Consider the following 16,886-nt stretch of genomic DNA (forward strand, 5'->3'; position numbering starts at 1 on the left):
GTCCAAAACACGATTGGCGCCAGCAAAGTCTAGATTTCACTGCCCTTTTGACGGATTTCTAATTTCTTTTGTATATTGGGAGTAGATTTTCAGCTCCCCCCAATATCTTTTTCTAATAATTGTCAAAGAAATTTTTTTTCTTTTAAGTGTGGACTTGGTATATGATAACCGTAGCATCTAGAATTTCAGAAAGTTGTATGACTTGGTTTATTGACCCGATGAACTTGTTTGTAATCACCTTTTAGTGCAAAAATCGCCTGCCCCGTGTTCCATACTGTCTTAAGATCATTAATCCTTCTGTCACACCTTTTCCTGTTTAAGAGCCTGCATAGCCTTGGTATTCGCGAATACATTTAAAATATTTAGTTGTCATTTTATAGTAGAAACTACTCCCAGATACTTATTATTCTGACTTTTTCTGGTTGCCATTGGTTTTCCCATGGTGGAATCCTCTATCGGCATTTCTCCCTTAATAAAAGTGTGTATTTGAGTTTATCACAATTTCTTTTCTAAAGAACAACCCAAATGCAACTTTGCTACATTGAAGGTTTGACAGAAGTTCACATAGTCCAACTTGCATACCAAAGAGTAATCCTGTTTGCCCAGTTAGGCCTTTCTGCTTTGGACCAAAACAACTTTCAAGACCCAGTTTGAATCCCTGTTTCTCTACAGCTGCCCTACAGCACCACAGATTGTCTAAATGGGAGGTTCCTAATCTCATCTAAATCCTTCTTAGGTTGATATATTTTTAAGAATAAGAATAAAAGGTAAAATGAATAAAGCGTTAAGTAAATTAGTTTGGGAAAAGAATGATCACCTTAGGTCCTTTCTATAAATTTGCTTAGTAGACATTGATCAGATTCCATGTTCCTGAGGTGAATTTCCATGCCTGTTTTTAGTTTCTTCTGTTATTTTCTCCACTTATCTTTGGTTTCAAGTGTTAAGTAACAAAAATTTAAATGAGTAAATTTTAAAGATATAATTGGCTTTATTAATCAATTCATTAATTAGGCAGCATCCAGTCTAGCAAGTAGAGGGGAGCTCCTAAGGGCTACAGAAAAGGAAAGATTTTTAAAGGTAGAGAGAGGCGCCTGGGTGGCTTAACCAGTTGTGTCCAACTCTAGATTTTGGCTCAGGTCATGATCTCAGGGTTGTGAGATTGATCCTTGCGTTGGGTTCTACACTCAGCAGGGAGTCTGCTTGAGATTCTCCTTCTCCCCCTCCCCCCCTTCTCTCCAAAAATAAATAGGGAGCGCCTGGGTGTCTCAGTCAGTTAAGCAGCTGCCTTCCACTCAGGTCATGATCCCAGGATCCTGGGATCAAGCCCTGCATCGGGCTCCATGTTTAGTGGGGAGTCTGCTCCCGCTCCCCCTGCTTGTCCTCTTCTCTGTCAAATAAATAAACCTAAAAAAAAATAACAAATAAATTAAAATAAATAAAGTCTTAAAAAAAAAGTAGAGTAGAATAAAGGCTTTTTTTTTTTTTTTTTTTTAAATTAGGCAAGGTCACTCTCCTAAGGGGAATGGGATGAGTTCTATCAGTAAATTTTCTAGCGCTGACCAGAAATTCCATGTTGAGTGGTTAAAGTTCTAGGGGGTTTGAAACTGTAGTTAGGTTAGGTGTTAAGTCTTGGTTTACTGACTTAACCTAAGGGACACCATTTGGGGCCTGTGATTTTCTTTTTAACACAAGAAACAATTTAGTGTGAGGAGACATGGAAATAGGTATAATACAGAGTGATCGAGTTGTGTTTAAGGTTCAAAGGACAAACATCAAGGCTGGAATAAGGAGTTCACTCATTTGAAAAGCATGGGAGCTAGACTTTGTAGGCAGAGGAAATTATTTGTACAAAAGCAAAAAGATATGAAATGGTATGTCAGTGAAGCATGTGAGGAAGGAATGGGAAATGAGACTGAACAGGTAAGCAGTGACCAGGTCATAAAAGGCCATGCTAAGTAATTTGGACTTCATCTTACAACAATTATTAAGTATTAAATTTGGGTATTGGGACACATGTTTTACATTCATCTTGTAATCCCTGAACAACAGTGTTAGAAAGACACAATTATCCCCATTTTATAAAATAATGAAAACTCTGAGGCTTAGATTAAGTAGTATCTCATGGCTGCATAGTAGATGGAAGATCAAATAATTGTCCAGCTTTTTCCAACTCCATTGCCTTCTTAACCCACTGTCTACATTGTTCCACAGCAGGGCATGGGGATTGAAGGAAGTTGCTTTATTTTATTTATTTGAGAGGGAGAGAGAAAATCTTAAGCAGGCTCCACACTAGGCCGCAAGGTCTTGATCTCACAACCTTGAGGAAATGACCTAAGCCAAAATCAGGAGTCGGACACTTAACCAACTGTGCCACCCGGGAGCCCCTCAAAGAAGTTGCTTTAAATAGATGAGTAACGTGAACCAATTTGTGTTTCAGAAAGATTTGTGGAGAGAGTAGAGGATGGATTGGAGAGGAGAAGGAGGACTGGAAGTATAGAGATTAATTACATCTTTGTGATGGTCCATGGGAGAGATGTTGAGGGCCTTAACTGCCATTATGTAGAGCTAAAGAGGAGATGATGAATGTGGGAACTATACAGGGGGTGGAATTGAGGATTTAGTGATTGGTTCATTGGTGTGTTTGAGGAAGAAGGAAGAGAGGTTTTAAATTTGGAGAACTGGCGTTTCCAGTAATTACAAAGCAGAATATGGTAGGAGAAATGGGTTGCGGGGGGAAAATAGTCAGTTATGGACACATTACATGTAGGGGACAGTAAGAAATTTTGGCCGGGGTGTCTGGTAGATAGATAGATGGATGGGTCTGGAGTTCTGGAAAGTTGTAGATTGGAGAAGAGATTTGGGAATCACTAATAGATGGTGGTTAAAGCCATGGAAGGAATGAGAAGATCAAGGACAAATGTGATGAATACCAACATTCAGGGGTATAGTCTGAGAAAAGAGAATTATGCCAAGGTTTGAGAGCACTTGAAGGAGAAAATGGATAGCAACAGCAGCTTTTGCAGAGAGGTCAGGTAAGGTGATAGTTGAGAAAACATCCTTTGGACTTGGCATGTAGAGAGCTATTGGTGGCCTGAGTGAGAGCAATATCGGTGTGAGTGGGGCAGAAATACAATTTCAAGAGGTTAATAAACAAATGGAGACCTGAGAAAAAAGGTGAAGTAATGCCTTTTTTTTTTTTTAAGGAGCTTGGCTATGAAGGGAGGGAAAACATGAGCACTGGAATTCTAGAGAGGAAGGGTTTGTTGTTGTTTTAATGGTAGAAACTAGAAAAGGTGAGGATAAGACCAGGTAAAAATAAGTTTTAAAATGTGGGGGTTATTGCTTCAAATATGTTCATATCATAAAGGACAAAAAAAAAAAAAAAGGGCAGGATCTGTTCTAGATTTAAATAGACCAAAGAGATATGACAGCTAGTTGTGATGTGTGACTATTGATTGGATCCTGCGTTTCTAAAAAACTATAGGGCATTTTTTTTAACAGAAATTTGACTATAGAGTGGATATTAGGTAATCTTAGTGAGTTATTTTAGTAGGTATGATAATTTTGCTTATGATTAAGTAGAGCAGTGTCCTTATTCTGAGGAGATGCATGCTGAAATATTTAGAAGTGATTTCATAATGTGTCACAACTGATTTTTAAATGGTTCTGGCAAAAGCAGAGAGGAGATAGGTAAAGCCAAACGTTAACAATCAATCTAAGGGAAGGATATACAAGTGTTTATTGTAGTATTTCCGTTTTTCTGGAGGCTTGAAATTTTTCAAAATAAGCGATTGGAAAAAATGGAAGAGGCATATTTTCAGTGAATGAAGAAAGTATCAGACTCACCAAGTTTCACTGGACAAAGATGTCCAGAAAGAGGACTTAGTCAAGTGATGCTAAAACTGCAAAAAAGTAGAATTCCCTTAGCTGTAAATTTTAAGCACTTCTACATTTTTAAATTCCTGCTCTTTTAAGTCCTATTGTTTTAATGTTCATCAACTATTTTTCCTTTAAATATTGATGTTTATTTTTTCTTAGCAGTTTTTATTACAACCCAAAGGCTGCATTTTTTTCATTTTAGTAGAACATCTTCAGTTAATGGGAATCGCTGGATAAAATAGAATGGAATTTGTTCATAACACTAAGGAATGGATTATCATACTGCATAGCTAGCATAGCACTAAAGAACCTAGTACCAGAAAAAGAAAATTTAATATTACTCGGGATATTGTCCCCACTTTTGAAGATTAGGACATATTTAGATGGGCTTTTGAAACTTTCTTTTTTGAACTGTAGCATTTCCCCTTTCATGTTTTAGCTAGATGCATCAGTATGGCATCTCAGAGTTGCCTAACTTGGCATAGTTGTTTAGTTTGGAAAACTGAGAACCTCCAGGATGATGTCAAATCAGTGTTTAGGACATATTTATAACCATGAAGGAATTCTGTATCAGACAGGGCAAAGCAGAAGTTCACATTCAATGTGACCTCTTAACCTGTTTTCTGCTTTAAACATTTTTATTGATAAGTTCTATCAGAGTCATTCTATGAGCTATGCCTCTGTCCTGTTTTCTTCCTAGACTTGAGACCCAGAAGGAATTGTGGAGAACATCTCATCAGAGCTGTCAGTAGCTTCCTTCTATTCCTGAGATGCTCCTTCAGAAGTGAACAGCCTCCTGGGGCTTACCTCCCCCCTCACCTCCACCCCAGCCTCCCTTGAAAGCAGAATTTCTTAACCTTAGCACCCTTAGCAGTTTGAGTGGGACAGTTCTTTGTTGTGGGGGGGCTGTCCTTGTAGGATGTTTGGTCTTTACCCACTAGATGCTAGTGGTGCCCCTCCAGTTGTGACAATCTAAAATGTCTCCAGACATTGCCAAATGTCCGCTGGGGAGCAAACTCATCCCTACTTGAGAACTGGTATTCTAAAGCAGTGTCTCCTAATTGGGGGTGTGCCTTTACTCAACAGGGAAGAGTTGGAATACTTCTGCACCTGGATCCCACTCCCAGAGGTTCTAGCAATTCATTACATCGAGGGTGGTGCATGATACCTTGATTTTCCTAATTCTGCTAGTGACCCTGCCTGTGCCCTTGCAGGTATAAGCCACTGTTAGAAGTCAAGCTCACTCTTTGGAACTTCCCTCTGTGGCAAAGCTCATTCCTGCCAGAGTTGGATCTTCTTTCTTTCTGGAGGTAAAGGAATTGCCATCAAGGCTCAGCTGATTTCAGTCAGTCCCCTCGTGCTTGATGCTTAGCCATGACTTTGTGTTTGATTTTTTTTTTTTAGGGACAAGATTTTTTTTTTTTTTTTTAATGCAAATCCTTGTGTTGAGGGCTGACTTTCAGATCACAGCAAGGGAGCTGCCTTGCTAGTATGAAATCCCAACCCAAAGGGATATTTTTTGTGTGGTTTATTAACATCTAGCTACTAGATGCCAGTACCCCTCCAGTGTGACCATCAAAAATGTCTCCAGACTTTCCAAATGTCCCCTCTCCTGAATTGCCCCCAGTTGAGGACCACTGGTCTAACCAAAGCCAAAAGGAGGGCTTATTATAAAGATTCCTATGTGCTCTTAGAAACTTTATGAAATTATTAGTAATGACCCTTCCAGTAATTTGGGAAATGTGTCAGAATCTCAAGGAGGAAGGGTGTACAGTTTGCAGAAATATATTCAGTATCATAATACCATTGTATACTTGAATTATAAAAAAAAAAAAACCATATTGTTTTTGCAATACAAACGGGGGGTTTGATGAGATGTTTATGTGTATTAAAAGTAGGCAGAGGTTTACAGTGGTGGGGAGTTCTCCTCACTTGCACTTCTGTTCCCTTCACAGTTCACAATAATGTGATGTTCCCTGCTGCCTGAGGGATACCTACATGTGCCCCACCTTCCAACAGTTTCAAATTATTTACTGGAATTTTTTCTAGAATTCTGACTGCTCTCTTTTCTGGTCCTTTACTGAATTTTAATGGATTTTGACTGGATATTGTTGGGTAATTAATTGTAGTTTGTTTGAACATTATCCTTGCTTGCTTATAGAATGTCTGTTAATTTCAACAGAAAAATGCTGTCTCTGGAATCACTATTCACAAAATCACAATGTGAAAAATATTGTAATAAGTTACTGCTTTATTCTTTTTCCAGGAATCATTGTAGTTGATCACTTTTCTAGTTCTCAACCACTAAGTTGTGATAATTGAGGGACACGGTGTTGTGGTTTCCGCACTGCCAGCTCAGAATAGGAAAATACTTGGTAAGGAAGACAGCATGCATAAAGGTTAAAAGCATCAATCCTGAAGTCAGGCACACTTGACTTCACATCCCAGCAAGTTATAGAACCTTTCTGAGCCTTAGTTTCAATATCTGTGAAATGGGATTAATCACACCTACCTTTTGGCAAAACAAAGAAAGCAAAGAAAGAGAGACAAACCAAGAAACAGACTCTTAGCTATAGAGAACAAACTGATGGTCGCCAGAGGGGAGGTTGGTGGGGGGATGGGGGAAATAGGTGAAGGGGCTTAAGAGTACACTTAACCATGATGAGCACTGAGTAATATATACAATTGTTGAATCATCATATTGTATACCTGAAACTGGTAGAACACTGTATGTTAACTATACTGGAATTAAAATTAAAAACTTAAAAAAAAGTCACACCTACCTTCTGGGGTTGCTGTGATGATTTACTAAGATAATGTTTCTAGAGTACTTAGCATGGTGCCTGGCATATAGGATGGCATAACAGGAAGTGGTAATAGAGGAATGCATATAAGTCTTTAATTTCTAATGAATTGAGTTTTTCTACCTCCTGAAGTCTTCATCTGCTCTTAAAATTTTAGAGCTAGAGGGAACTTTGCAAACCTCCTAGTTCAGTCCTTTTATTTTTTGGATGCGGAAACAGACCAAGTGACTCAGCCAGATCATAGCAGTGTAATGTAATAAATGCCACAACAGGCGTATGTTCAAATTCTGTAAATACACATTTTAAAAACGTCTCTATGGAGCTTTATATACCATAAAATTTACCCATTTGAAATGTACAATTCAGTGTACATTTTTAGTATATTCACAAAGTTGTGCGACTATCACTACAATTTAAGTTTAGAACATTTTTGTCACTCTAGAAAGAAACCCTGTATCTACTAACAGCCACTCTTCATTCATCTCCTCTCCCTCCCCTGGATAACCACTGATTAATCTATTTCCTGTCTCTATAGATTGCCTCTATTCTTGACTTTTTGCATTTTATTAATGCAGTCTTATGTGATCTTTTGTGACTGTCTTCTTCCTCTTAGCATAATATTTTCAAGGTTCACCTATGTTGTAGCATGGATCAATATTTTATTCCTTTTTATTGTCCAATAATATTTCATTGTATGGATATACCACATTTTATCCATCCATTCAGTAGTTCATGGACATTTGGCTTGCTTCTCTTTTGGAGCTATTATGAATAATGCTGCTTGGATATTTGTATACAAGTTTTTGTGTCGAAATATGTTTTAAATTCTCTTGGGTTCATACTTACAAGTGGAATTACTGGATCGTATGATAACTGTGTTTAAATTTTTGAGAAACTGTCAGACTTTTCCAAAGCATCTGCACCGTATTATATTCTCACCAGCAATGTACAAGGGTTCTAGGTGCTCGATATCTTTGCCACCTTATTATTTTATTTTTTTATTATAGCCATTCCAGTGGTTGTGAAGTGGTGTCTCATTGTGGTTTTGATTTGTATTTCCCTGATAGCTAATGATGTTGAACATTTTTTCATGAATTTATTGGCCATTTGTATATCGTCTTTGGAGAAATGTCTATTCACATCCTTTCCCCATTTCAATTGGGTAAATTTTATGGTATATAAAGCTCCATAGAGACGTTTTTAAAATGTGTATTTACAGAATTTGAACATACGCCTGTTGTGGCATTTATTACACTACACTGCTATGATCTGGCTGAGTCACTTGGTCTGTTTCCGCATCCAAAAAATAAAAGGACTGAACTAGGAGGTTTGCAAAGTTCCCTCTAGCTCTAAATTGGGCCATCGTTTTATTATTGGTTGTAATAATTCTTTATGTACTTTGAATATCAATCTCTTATCAGATATATGGTTTGCAGATATGTTCTCCCATTCTGTGGGTTGTCATTTCACTTTCCTAAAAGGTATCATTTACAGTACAAAAATTGTTAAATTTTAGTGTAGTCCAATTTAGTTTTTCTTTTGCTGCTTATGCTTTTGGTGCCATATCTAAGAAACCATTGCCTAATCCAGTGTCATGAAGATTTTTCCCCTATGTTTTCTTCTAAGGGTTTATAGTTTTAGTTCTTAAGTTTATGTCTTTGCTCTGTTTTGAGTTAATTTTTGTGTATGGTAGAAGAAAGAGTCCTACTTCATTCTTTTGCATGTGGATATCTAGTTGTCCCAGCACCATTGGTTGAAAATACACATTTTTAAATAGAGTTTACCTATCCTTTTATCTGAACCTTGAAATGAAAGGCTAGATGGCCTATAAAAAACACACTGAGCAAGAGCACAGACTTTGGGGAAGGGATTTATCCTCATGAGGTGTGGGGGGTTTCTCCCCTCCCCCAGCCAATTCCTTAAAGTCTAGATTCCCTGACTATTAATTCGCCATTAGCAGTCTGATTCTGATTTAATTGGTTTGGGTTGAGGCCCTGGTATGAGCGTTCATTAAAAACTCTCTAGGTGATTTTAATGTATAGGCACACTTCAAAACTAGTGAACTAAAGGGTTAACAGTCATAAAGAGGACCAAACAGTCCTCGGGAGGCGCTGCTGGAAGGGGAGAGAGGCTGAGGTGCTCGCTGGCTGGAGGCACTGCGGGCCTGCTTTTCTCCGCTGAGCTCCAGGACTGTGTCCTCTGCTCTACAGGTGGCAGCATCTCCTTACTGAAAAAATAGAATTGTACCCTGTCAGTGCTTTTTGGGGTTAGAAGCACTTTGGGGATGAGGTATGTGAGACAAGAGGACCTCTACATTTAAGGGAAAAAAAGACCAATAGAAGAGAACGTAAATCCCAAGCACAATTTTTTCTTCTGTAAGTGAAGGAAAATACTATTTTGTAGCACAAGCACTCTTTAAATTTAAATTTAACTGCATTTTACAAAGGTATTCTACTTCACTAGTTTTTACCTTTTGTTCTGTGGCCACTGTGAAACAATTTGGCTTTGAAGTAACTATGAGAAAAATTGAATTTTGAAATCAAAGATCCTTAGGTCTTTTAAGTATTTAAAATACAAATAAAAGGCTCTTTATTGTCTCAAATCGTATTTGCGGAAAAGCTTGAGGACTGCAGCCTACAAGGTCTGAAGAGTCCCAGTGCCATGGTTTTTGTGTTGCTTGAAATTCTTGCTCTGCCAATAACAAAGCGTATCAGCGTGTTCCCTGCAGTAAATCTTGCTTTCAGTGATTAGTTCCTCCTCTTATGTTGCTAAAAGGCGTATCTGTTGTAAATGCAAAGAAATAACATCAACAACACTCCATATTGTGTTTCTTTTTATTTAAGTAAATTACCAGTAGCAGACCTCTTGTGATTAGTTTCAGAAATCATTTTGGTACTAGTGTTTCAGAGTCCCATTAGGGATTTGTTTGTGCTCTAGACTAGTGCTCCTCAAAGTGTTTGGGAACCAGTGCGGGTCTATAAACAGTTTGTTACCAGCCCACAATTAAGGAACACCTAAAAGCTGTGTAGCACTAACTTGACATTGTCTAGACATAGATTTTTTTTTTTACAAAAACATTGGCCTGCGGTGGATTAGGAAAAACACAAAGCTGGTCCTGCCCAACAGATGGTCAGGAAGCACTGTTCTAAAGGAAGGAGCTTTGAGGTGGAAGTACTTGAAAGAAACCATCCTTTTTACATTTATTTTCTTTCTCCCAGGGATTTTGTATTGGAAGACATGGATCTAGCTGCCAATGAGCTCAGCATTTATGACAAACTTTCAGAGACTGTTGATTTGGTGAGACAAACGGGCCATCAGTGTGGCATGTCAGAGAAGGCAATTGAAAAATTTATCCGACAGCTGCTGGAAAAGAATGAACCTCAGAGGGGGCCACCCCAGTACCCTCTCCTGATAGCTATGTATAAGGTAAAAATGTGTTCTGATGTGGAGATACCTTACAGAGCATAAACTCTTCAACTTTCTCCCCAAAAACTACTGTCCACTGATTCTATCACTAAACCTTAGTTTTTCTGTGAATAAATTGGCCTTTGCTCTCGTAACTGTGTGTTACTAGGAAATTTGACTATTTTGTTAAATATCCTAGATGAAAAGCTATATATTTATAGTTAAACTGTATTTGTGTATATTTTAAACTTTATTTGTGTATAATTTTTAATAGCCCCAGGTCGTATGATAGAAGCTTGGTGAGCCTTGCAGTCCTCATAGTTCTCAAACTTCCAGTGCTTTCAGAAGTGAATGTAAAAAAATAATAATAATAAATAAATAAATAAATAAATAAAATTTTAAAAAAAGAAGTGAATGTAAATGGCTTGTTTATGAAAATGGATCAGTTCCTAAGGCACGTTGGAAATAATAGAAGAGGCGGGTTTTTTTCTTGGCATTAAAGTATTTTGTTTGCTGGGACAATTATTAATCCTTTCCCTGTCTTTCCTTGTAGGTCCTTGTAACCCTGGGATTAATCTTGCTCACTGCCTACTTTGTGATTCAACCTTTCAGCCCATTACCACCTGAACCGGTGCTTTCTGGAGCTCACACCTGGCGCTCACTCATCCATCACATCCGGCTGATGTCCTTGCCCATTACCAAGAAGTATATGCCAGAAAATAAGGGAGTTCCTCTGCATGGGGGTGATGAAGACAGACCCTTTCCAGGTAGAATGCTGCATTTTACTACTTCTGAGATACAGCTTTCTTGACAGTATATGATGGGAAAGGAAATAACATGTATTGACATATAATGAGAAACACTTTCCCTGTTTTGTCTCACTTAATTCTGTGGGGACTGATGGGTTTTATTGTCCCTGTTTTGCAGATAGAGAAACAGGCTCAGAGAGATTAAGAAACTTGCCAGAAAAACACTTCTGGGGGAGCCATATTCAACCCCCCCCCCCTCCAATGCCAGAGCACACGGGGTAGAGATGAGTGTTTTTGTTTTTAGGAAAGATCTGAATGTGTATTATTCTACCCTTTTCTCTCCTGTGCTCCCTATCCATAATAGGCATTTTAATAAATAGCTCTTGATTTACTGAAAGCATCTGAGTCCAGCTTGCTTTTAACCAGATCCTTTAATAGTCCTTGCGTGTTGGACTAGGTTTTTGTCCCAGTTTGTCACGGTCTTTTAGTTTAGTCTTTTCTCTCTGTCTCACAGTGTGCTTATTTAGTGCTCCTAAGTATACAGTTTTGCCAGTAAGTTGAATTTAAAAAGCATTTAAACTTAGTAACGGTGCATAAGTGCACCACAGGAATTTCTAGTCTGACGCATCATTTGAGGACTTTCCTTCCGAGAATAACATAACATGATAAGACTTGAAATTTACTTTTTGAGAAACAGTGGAGGGGATTTTGTTATTTGGCAGTGTTAATCTTATTTGCCCATATGAAGGAATGTGTAAATTAATTTTACAGATGGATTTAGAACTTTTTGTGTAATCATGTTCTGAAACCTTTAGGTTCCAGCATAACTGTTCAGGAAGTATGTTTTCTCTTCAGTGTTGCTTCCAGCAAAAATTTCCTAGTGGAAACTACACTTTATAATGCCCCTCTTTAAGCCAAGACCTAATCAGTCATAAAAATCACTTGGATTGAGTCTCCTTTGAAAGCTATTTTTGTACACTTGAGGGAGGAAATTATGGAAAGATTTCCAAAATTATACTAAAATCAGAGGAAGGGACCATTATAAAACAAAAAGCCTTGTGAGTTTTTCTTTTCTTGAATTAGCTCATATATAGAAAGTTTTTAATTCCGGACATAACTTCATTGTATTTATTGAGAGGGTTGTTTTTGAAATGTCATCAACAAAGCTTAAAAAAAAAAAAAAAGTGACATTTCCAACACCCCTGTCAGGAAGGTCCAGAGCACATGGGGGAAAGATCCAGAGAAACTTGTCAATGAGGCCAGCCTGTACTGCATCCTCACATGCATTAGCCTCCTTTCCCTTCTTCCTGTCACTGCCTCCCTCAAGGTATCTTCTGCTCTTTGCCTCATAGAGATGAAGTTAGCAGTGTTTAACACCAGGTTGATGGCAGTTACTTTTTTTCTCCCCATCCTGTAAGGAAAATTTCCACAGGCTATTAAATTAGGAAGTGAGAGTCATTGGACCATGATTGCTTATTCTCTAAGTCAGAGTCTAGTAATTCAAGAAACCATAGCATCTCATCCACAAGCCTAACTATTGGGTCCACTCCAAATGAATATTTTGCCTTGCAGATGGAAATAAAATGAGTCCTTGGAGGTCAGTTGTAAAGAGAGAGCATTGGAAGGGTGGGGTTTTAGCTCTCTAATGTTGTTGACTCTATTTTTTTTTTTTTTTAAGATTTTATTTATTTATTTGAGAGAGAGAGAATGAGAGAGAGCATGAGAGGGAGGAGGGTCAGAGGGAGAAGCAGACTCCCCGCCGAGCAGGGAGCCCGATGCGGACTCGATCCGGGGACTCCAGGATCATGACCTGAGCCAAAGGCAGTCGCTTAACCAACTGAGCCACCCAGGCGCCCTGTTGTTGACTCTATTAAAGTGCTGCTTTTACTTGTAAATGTGGATATTGATGCACCATATTTTCCTGTGTGTGATCATTCTGGGAAGCTGTGGCCATGTAAAACGAACAGCATATTGCATAGCATTTGGAAGGAAACTTAAGAATGCATAATATTATAAGGGGTAAATAGAAACATATTGGGGAGAATTAGGTACAAGAAATAGGAACTGCTGGGCCTGTAAGAGGGCAAGAAAGGGAAAAAATGTAAGTTACCATTCCTAATGTCATGGTACCAAAAAACAGCTGCCTTTTATTCAGGATTACTTAGTGATACCTTTTTAAGATTTTTTTTATTTATTTGACAGAGACACAGTAAGAGAGGGAACACAAGCAGGGGGAGTGGGAGAGGGAGAAGCAGGCTTCCTGCTGAGCAGGGAGCCCGATGCGGGACTCGATCCCAGGACCCTAACGACTGAGCCACCCAGGCGCCCCAACTTAGTGATACCTTTAAAGTAAATGTAGAGAGAATGGCATGGCAGATTCAGCTCCCTGAAGGAAAGCCCGCAAGCATATTGGGGCTGGCCTGTCTGTCTAACCTGTCACCCGTCCCCGCCTCCCCCCCCCCCCCAGTCATCTGACACTCCTTGCAGTGGCACCTTGGGAATGACCAAGGGCAGTGGTGGGAGCAGTGCTGAGGTACCCGAGGCACTGCCACCAATGGTGCCAGGTTTCCTGCCGACCTCTGGTACTTTTTCCTCTTGACTCCAGCCAGGGAACAAAAGGCAACAGAAGTGGGGTTCTTTTTCTAGGTTCCAGCCTTGGATAGGAAACCCTGCTCCTGAATCCTCTTGATGAGAAGAACGAGGTGACTCTCTAGTGACTCACGTCAACCTCCCACTCTGCAGCAGAAAATAAATAAGCTGACACTTACTTAGTACTTACCAGATTGCCAGGCCCTGTTCAAACGGTTTTCCATATATTGTCTCATTTAATCTTCACAATATCCCTGTGAGGTAAGTTCTGGTTTTATGCCTGTTTTAAAGATGGAGACGCCAAGGTACAATGACATTAGGTCACTTGCCCAAGGTCCCAAGGCTAGTGAGTCATAGAATCAGGATTCGAACCCAGGCATCCTATCCTCAGAGTCTGATCTCTTAGCTTCTGCTGGGAGTAGTGTGTAGCCTCATAGTATGCCTGGAGACTCTAGCTCTAAGTTTGATTTGGGGGGAAAAAAAAATACTTGATTTTGGAGTTCTTCACTCTCAGCTCTCAGCTCCCTAGTGCCTGGAATAAGGTTTTGCAGCTGGTACTACAGATCCAAAGATAAGCCAAGCTCTTGGCCCTTTAGAATTTTCCTGATCTAGTCTTTTCCTAGGCATTCAGCCCAGCTCATCTTCCTGTCTGCACCTTTACAGGTAATATTTGACTTGTTACTTGATTAAATCCTTTATCTTATTAACCCATAGTTTTCCCTTTGCAATCACATTCTTAGTTCTTGTTTTCCCCCCCAGCCTCCTATCTTTTTACCCACTTTGATCTTACCACCATACTCTTGGCTTTCACCCTTCTTCCATGGCACCACTGAGTCTTAGAGCTAAAAAGGAACTTTAGCATTGATCTAATGCATAGCCCCATTTTATAAAGAGGAAATGGAGGACAGGAGAAGTGAAGTTACCTGCTTACCCAGCTAAAAATACCAAACTGGCACTTGAACCTTTGTTTCTTAACTCTAGTCTAGCGTTCTGTCCATCACACCACACGTACTGCCTGCTGTTTCTGCCCTCAGCCAAGCCAGGCTCCCTTATGTTAGGCCCAGTTACTTTGTTTATTTCAGGCATCTGTAATTTTTTATTTTATTTTATTTTTAAGTAATCTCTACGTCCAACATGGGGCTCAAACCCACAACCCTGAGATCAAGAGTCATGCGCTCTACTGACTGAGCCAACCAGGCACCCCTAGGCATCTATAATTTTTAATTGTGACACCCATTTATACTGAGGAGGCCTGGAATAGTTCCCATCTACAATGAGAAAATGTATCTCTTGATCTGTACTGCATAACTGGAACTTCATGTATCCGTGAACTTTCAAGGGAAGGTTGAAAGATCCGGCAACATCAAGGAGTTTTGAGAATAGTGGATCATTCGTGGACTTAGAACTAAGGACCTAATCAGAGTCTAGGCCAGTGCCCAAAGATGAAATGCTCGGACCTCAGGGAATGTCCTGTTCTTTTATTTGCAAATAAAATTTGAGGTGATAATAGCAGCTCTGTCAAGCACTTCCTGGATATCAGGCCCTGTGTCATGTCCTGGGCCGTGTATTTGCTCAGTAGTCACAGCAGTCAGAGTGGTTACCGTTTTTATGTCCATTTCAAAGATGAGACTGACGTGTGCCGGGGATTGACTATTCTAAAGTCTCACAGTTAGAAACCATGTTTTTAAATTGAAGTATAGTTGACACACAATATTACCCTAGTTTCAGGTGTGCAGCACAGTAATGAGACAAGTCTGTATGTCATGCTGTGCTCCCCACAAGGGTAGCCACCGTCTCTCACCATACAGCGCTGTTACAGTACCATTGACTGCATTCCCTAAGCTGTACCTTTCATTTCTGTGACTCATTCATTGCATAACTGAAAGCCTGTGCCTCTCAGGCCCCTTCACCCATTTTGCCCATCCCTCCTCACCCCCCTTCCCTCTGGCAACCATCAGTTTGTTCTCTGTATTTACGGGTCTCTTGCTGCTTTTTTTGTTTTGTTTTTTAGATTCCACATGTAAGTGAAATCATATAGTATTCATATTTGCCTGACTTACTTCACTTAGCATAACATATCCTCTATGTTCATCTGTGTTGTCACAAATGGCAAGATCTCATTCTTTTTTGTGACTGAGTAATATTCCTCGTGTGTGTGTGTAACATGTAGGATTTCACTTCTCTGTCATACCTTTTTAAAATATAGACTAGCTAGCATAGGGTGCCTGGGTGGCTCGGTCAGTTAAGCGTCTGCCTTCAGCTCAGGTCAGGATCCCAGGGTCCTGGGATCGGTCCTACATCAGGCTTCCTGCTCAGCAGGGAGTCTGCTTCTCCTTCTACCCCACCCCCTGCTCGTGATCTCTCTCTCTCAAATAAATAAAATCTTAAAAAAAAATAGCTAATATAAGGAGGCTATTTGGAGTAAAGAAACCTTAGACATTAAAAGAAAGTTAGGAGGTGACTATCCAGCTTCCACAGGCCTTTCTGTCTGATGCTGCAGGGAGGGGATAGAAAAAGAGGACTGGAAGGAAGTGAGATGCAGCATGTAAGGTGGCTGAAGAAGAGCTGTGTACAGAATGGCATGGGATGGTCTGCTGTGTGCTGTTGGCTATTTTCCAGGTTGCTCACTTTGTGGTATGATGGTTCTAGCCAGTTGTGTAGAGAACACATCGGATGAAGCCCGTTCAGGTAGATGGAGGCCAAGTAGGAAGTCTGGGTAATTCTTTTGTTGTTGGGGATTTTATGGGAAGGGGAGGAAGACAATTACTACCTGGCCATTCCTCAGTCCTTTCCCACCAAAATATAAGCACATTCTTCATCCACTTGGTGATCTCAAGGCTGTAGAGAGATCAAAAGTGGCTCTCCCTCTTGAAGTTGGGCTCCCCTAATTAGATGGATGGCATAGGCTACCCCATTCCAGTAATCCATTTTTCCTCGTCATTTCCCTCCTTCTTTGCTGGCCACCAGCCTGGCCAATGTCTCTGCTCCTGTCAGGTACCTCTCCAGAGGCCTGCCTTCTAAGATGACTGAACTCTACATTTCGTAGTTGATATTCTCAGCTTAAGTTTTCATGGTCTCCAATGACCTTTTTATTTGGAAAATACATAAGACACATATAAAGACACAATAAAGAGATATAAGATTTTTATTTTTAAAAATACAGTTTTAGGGGCGCCTGGGTGGCTGTCGTTGAGCGTCTGCCTTCGGCTCAGGTCATGATCCCAGGGTCCTGGGATCGAGCCCCGCATCGGGCTCCCTGCTCCGCGGGAAGCCTGCTTCTCCTTCTCCCACTCCCCTCGCTTGTGTTCCTGCTCTCGCTGTGTCTCTCTCCGTCAAATAAATAAATAAAATCTTTAAAAAAAAAAAAAAATACAGTTTTAATAAAGAAACTTCTCGGGGCACCTGGGTGGCTCAGTCGTTAAGCGTCTGCCTTTGGCTCAGATCATGATCCCGGATTGAG

At 39.9% G+C, this 16,886-nt stretch overlaps 1 protein-coding gene across 4 annotated transcripts in view; it reads left to right on the forward strand.

Annotated features, from left to right (window-relative positions):
* CUNH6orf89 (chromosome unknown C6orf89 homolog) overlaps positions 1 to 16,886 on the forward strand; it is a 36,845-nt gene that overhangs the window by 486 nt on the left and 19,473 nt on the right. For 2 of the 4 annotated variants that reach the window (XM_034991632.1, XM_034991633.1), the window contains exons 2-4: positions 5,094 to 5,189; positions 9,902 to 10,109; positions 10,642 to 10,855. In XM_034991632.1, coding sequence (XP_034847523.1) covers positions 5,094 to 5,189; positions 9,902 to 10,109; positions 10,642 to 10,855 — 518 coding nt within the window. The remainder of the gene's footprint in view (positions 1 to 5,093; positions 5,190 to 9,901; positions 10,110 to 10,641; positions 10,856 to 16,886) is intronic. The other 2 variants (XM_034991634.1, XM_034991635.1) reach the window with 1 other exon arrangement.

This window comes from Mirounga leonina, unplaced genomic scaffold (genome assembly GCF_011800145.1).
Source record: "Mirounga leonina isolate KUSES-001 unplaced genomic scaffold, KU_Mleo_1.0 Mir_53, whole genome shotgun sequence".
In the NCBI taxonomy this organism is placed as follows: domain Eukaryota; kingdom Metazoa; phylum Chordata; class Mammalia; order Carnivora; family Phocidae; genus Mirounga; species Mirounga leonina.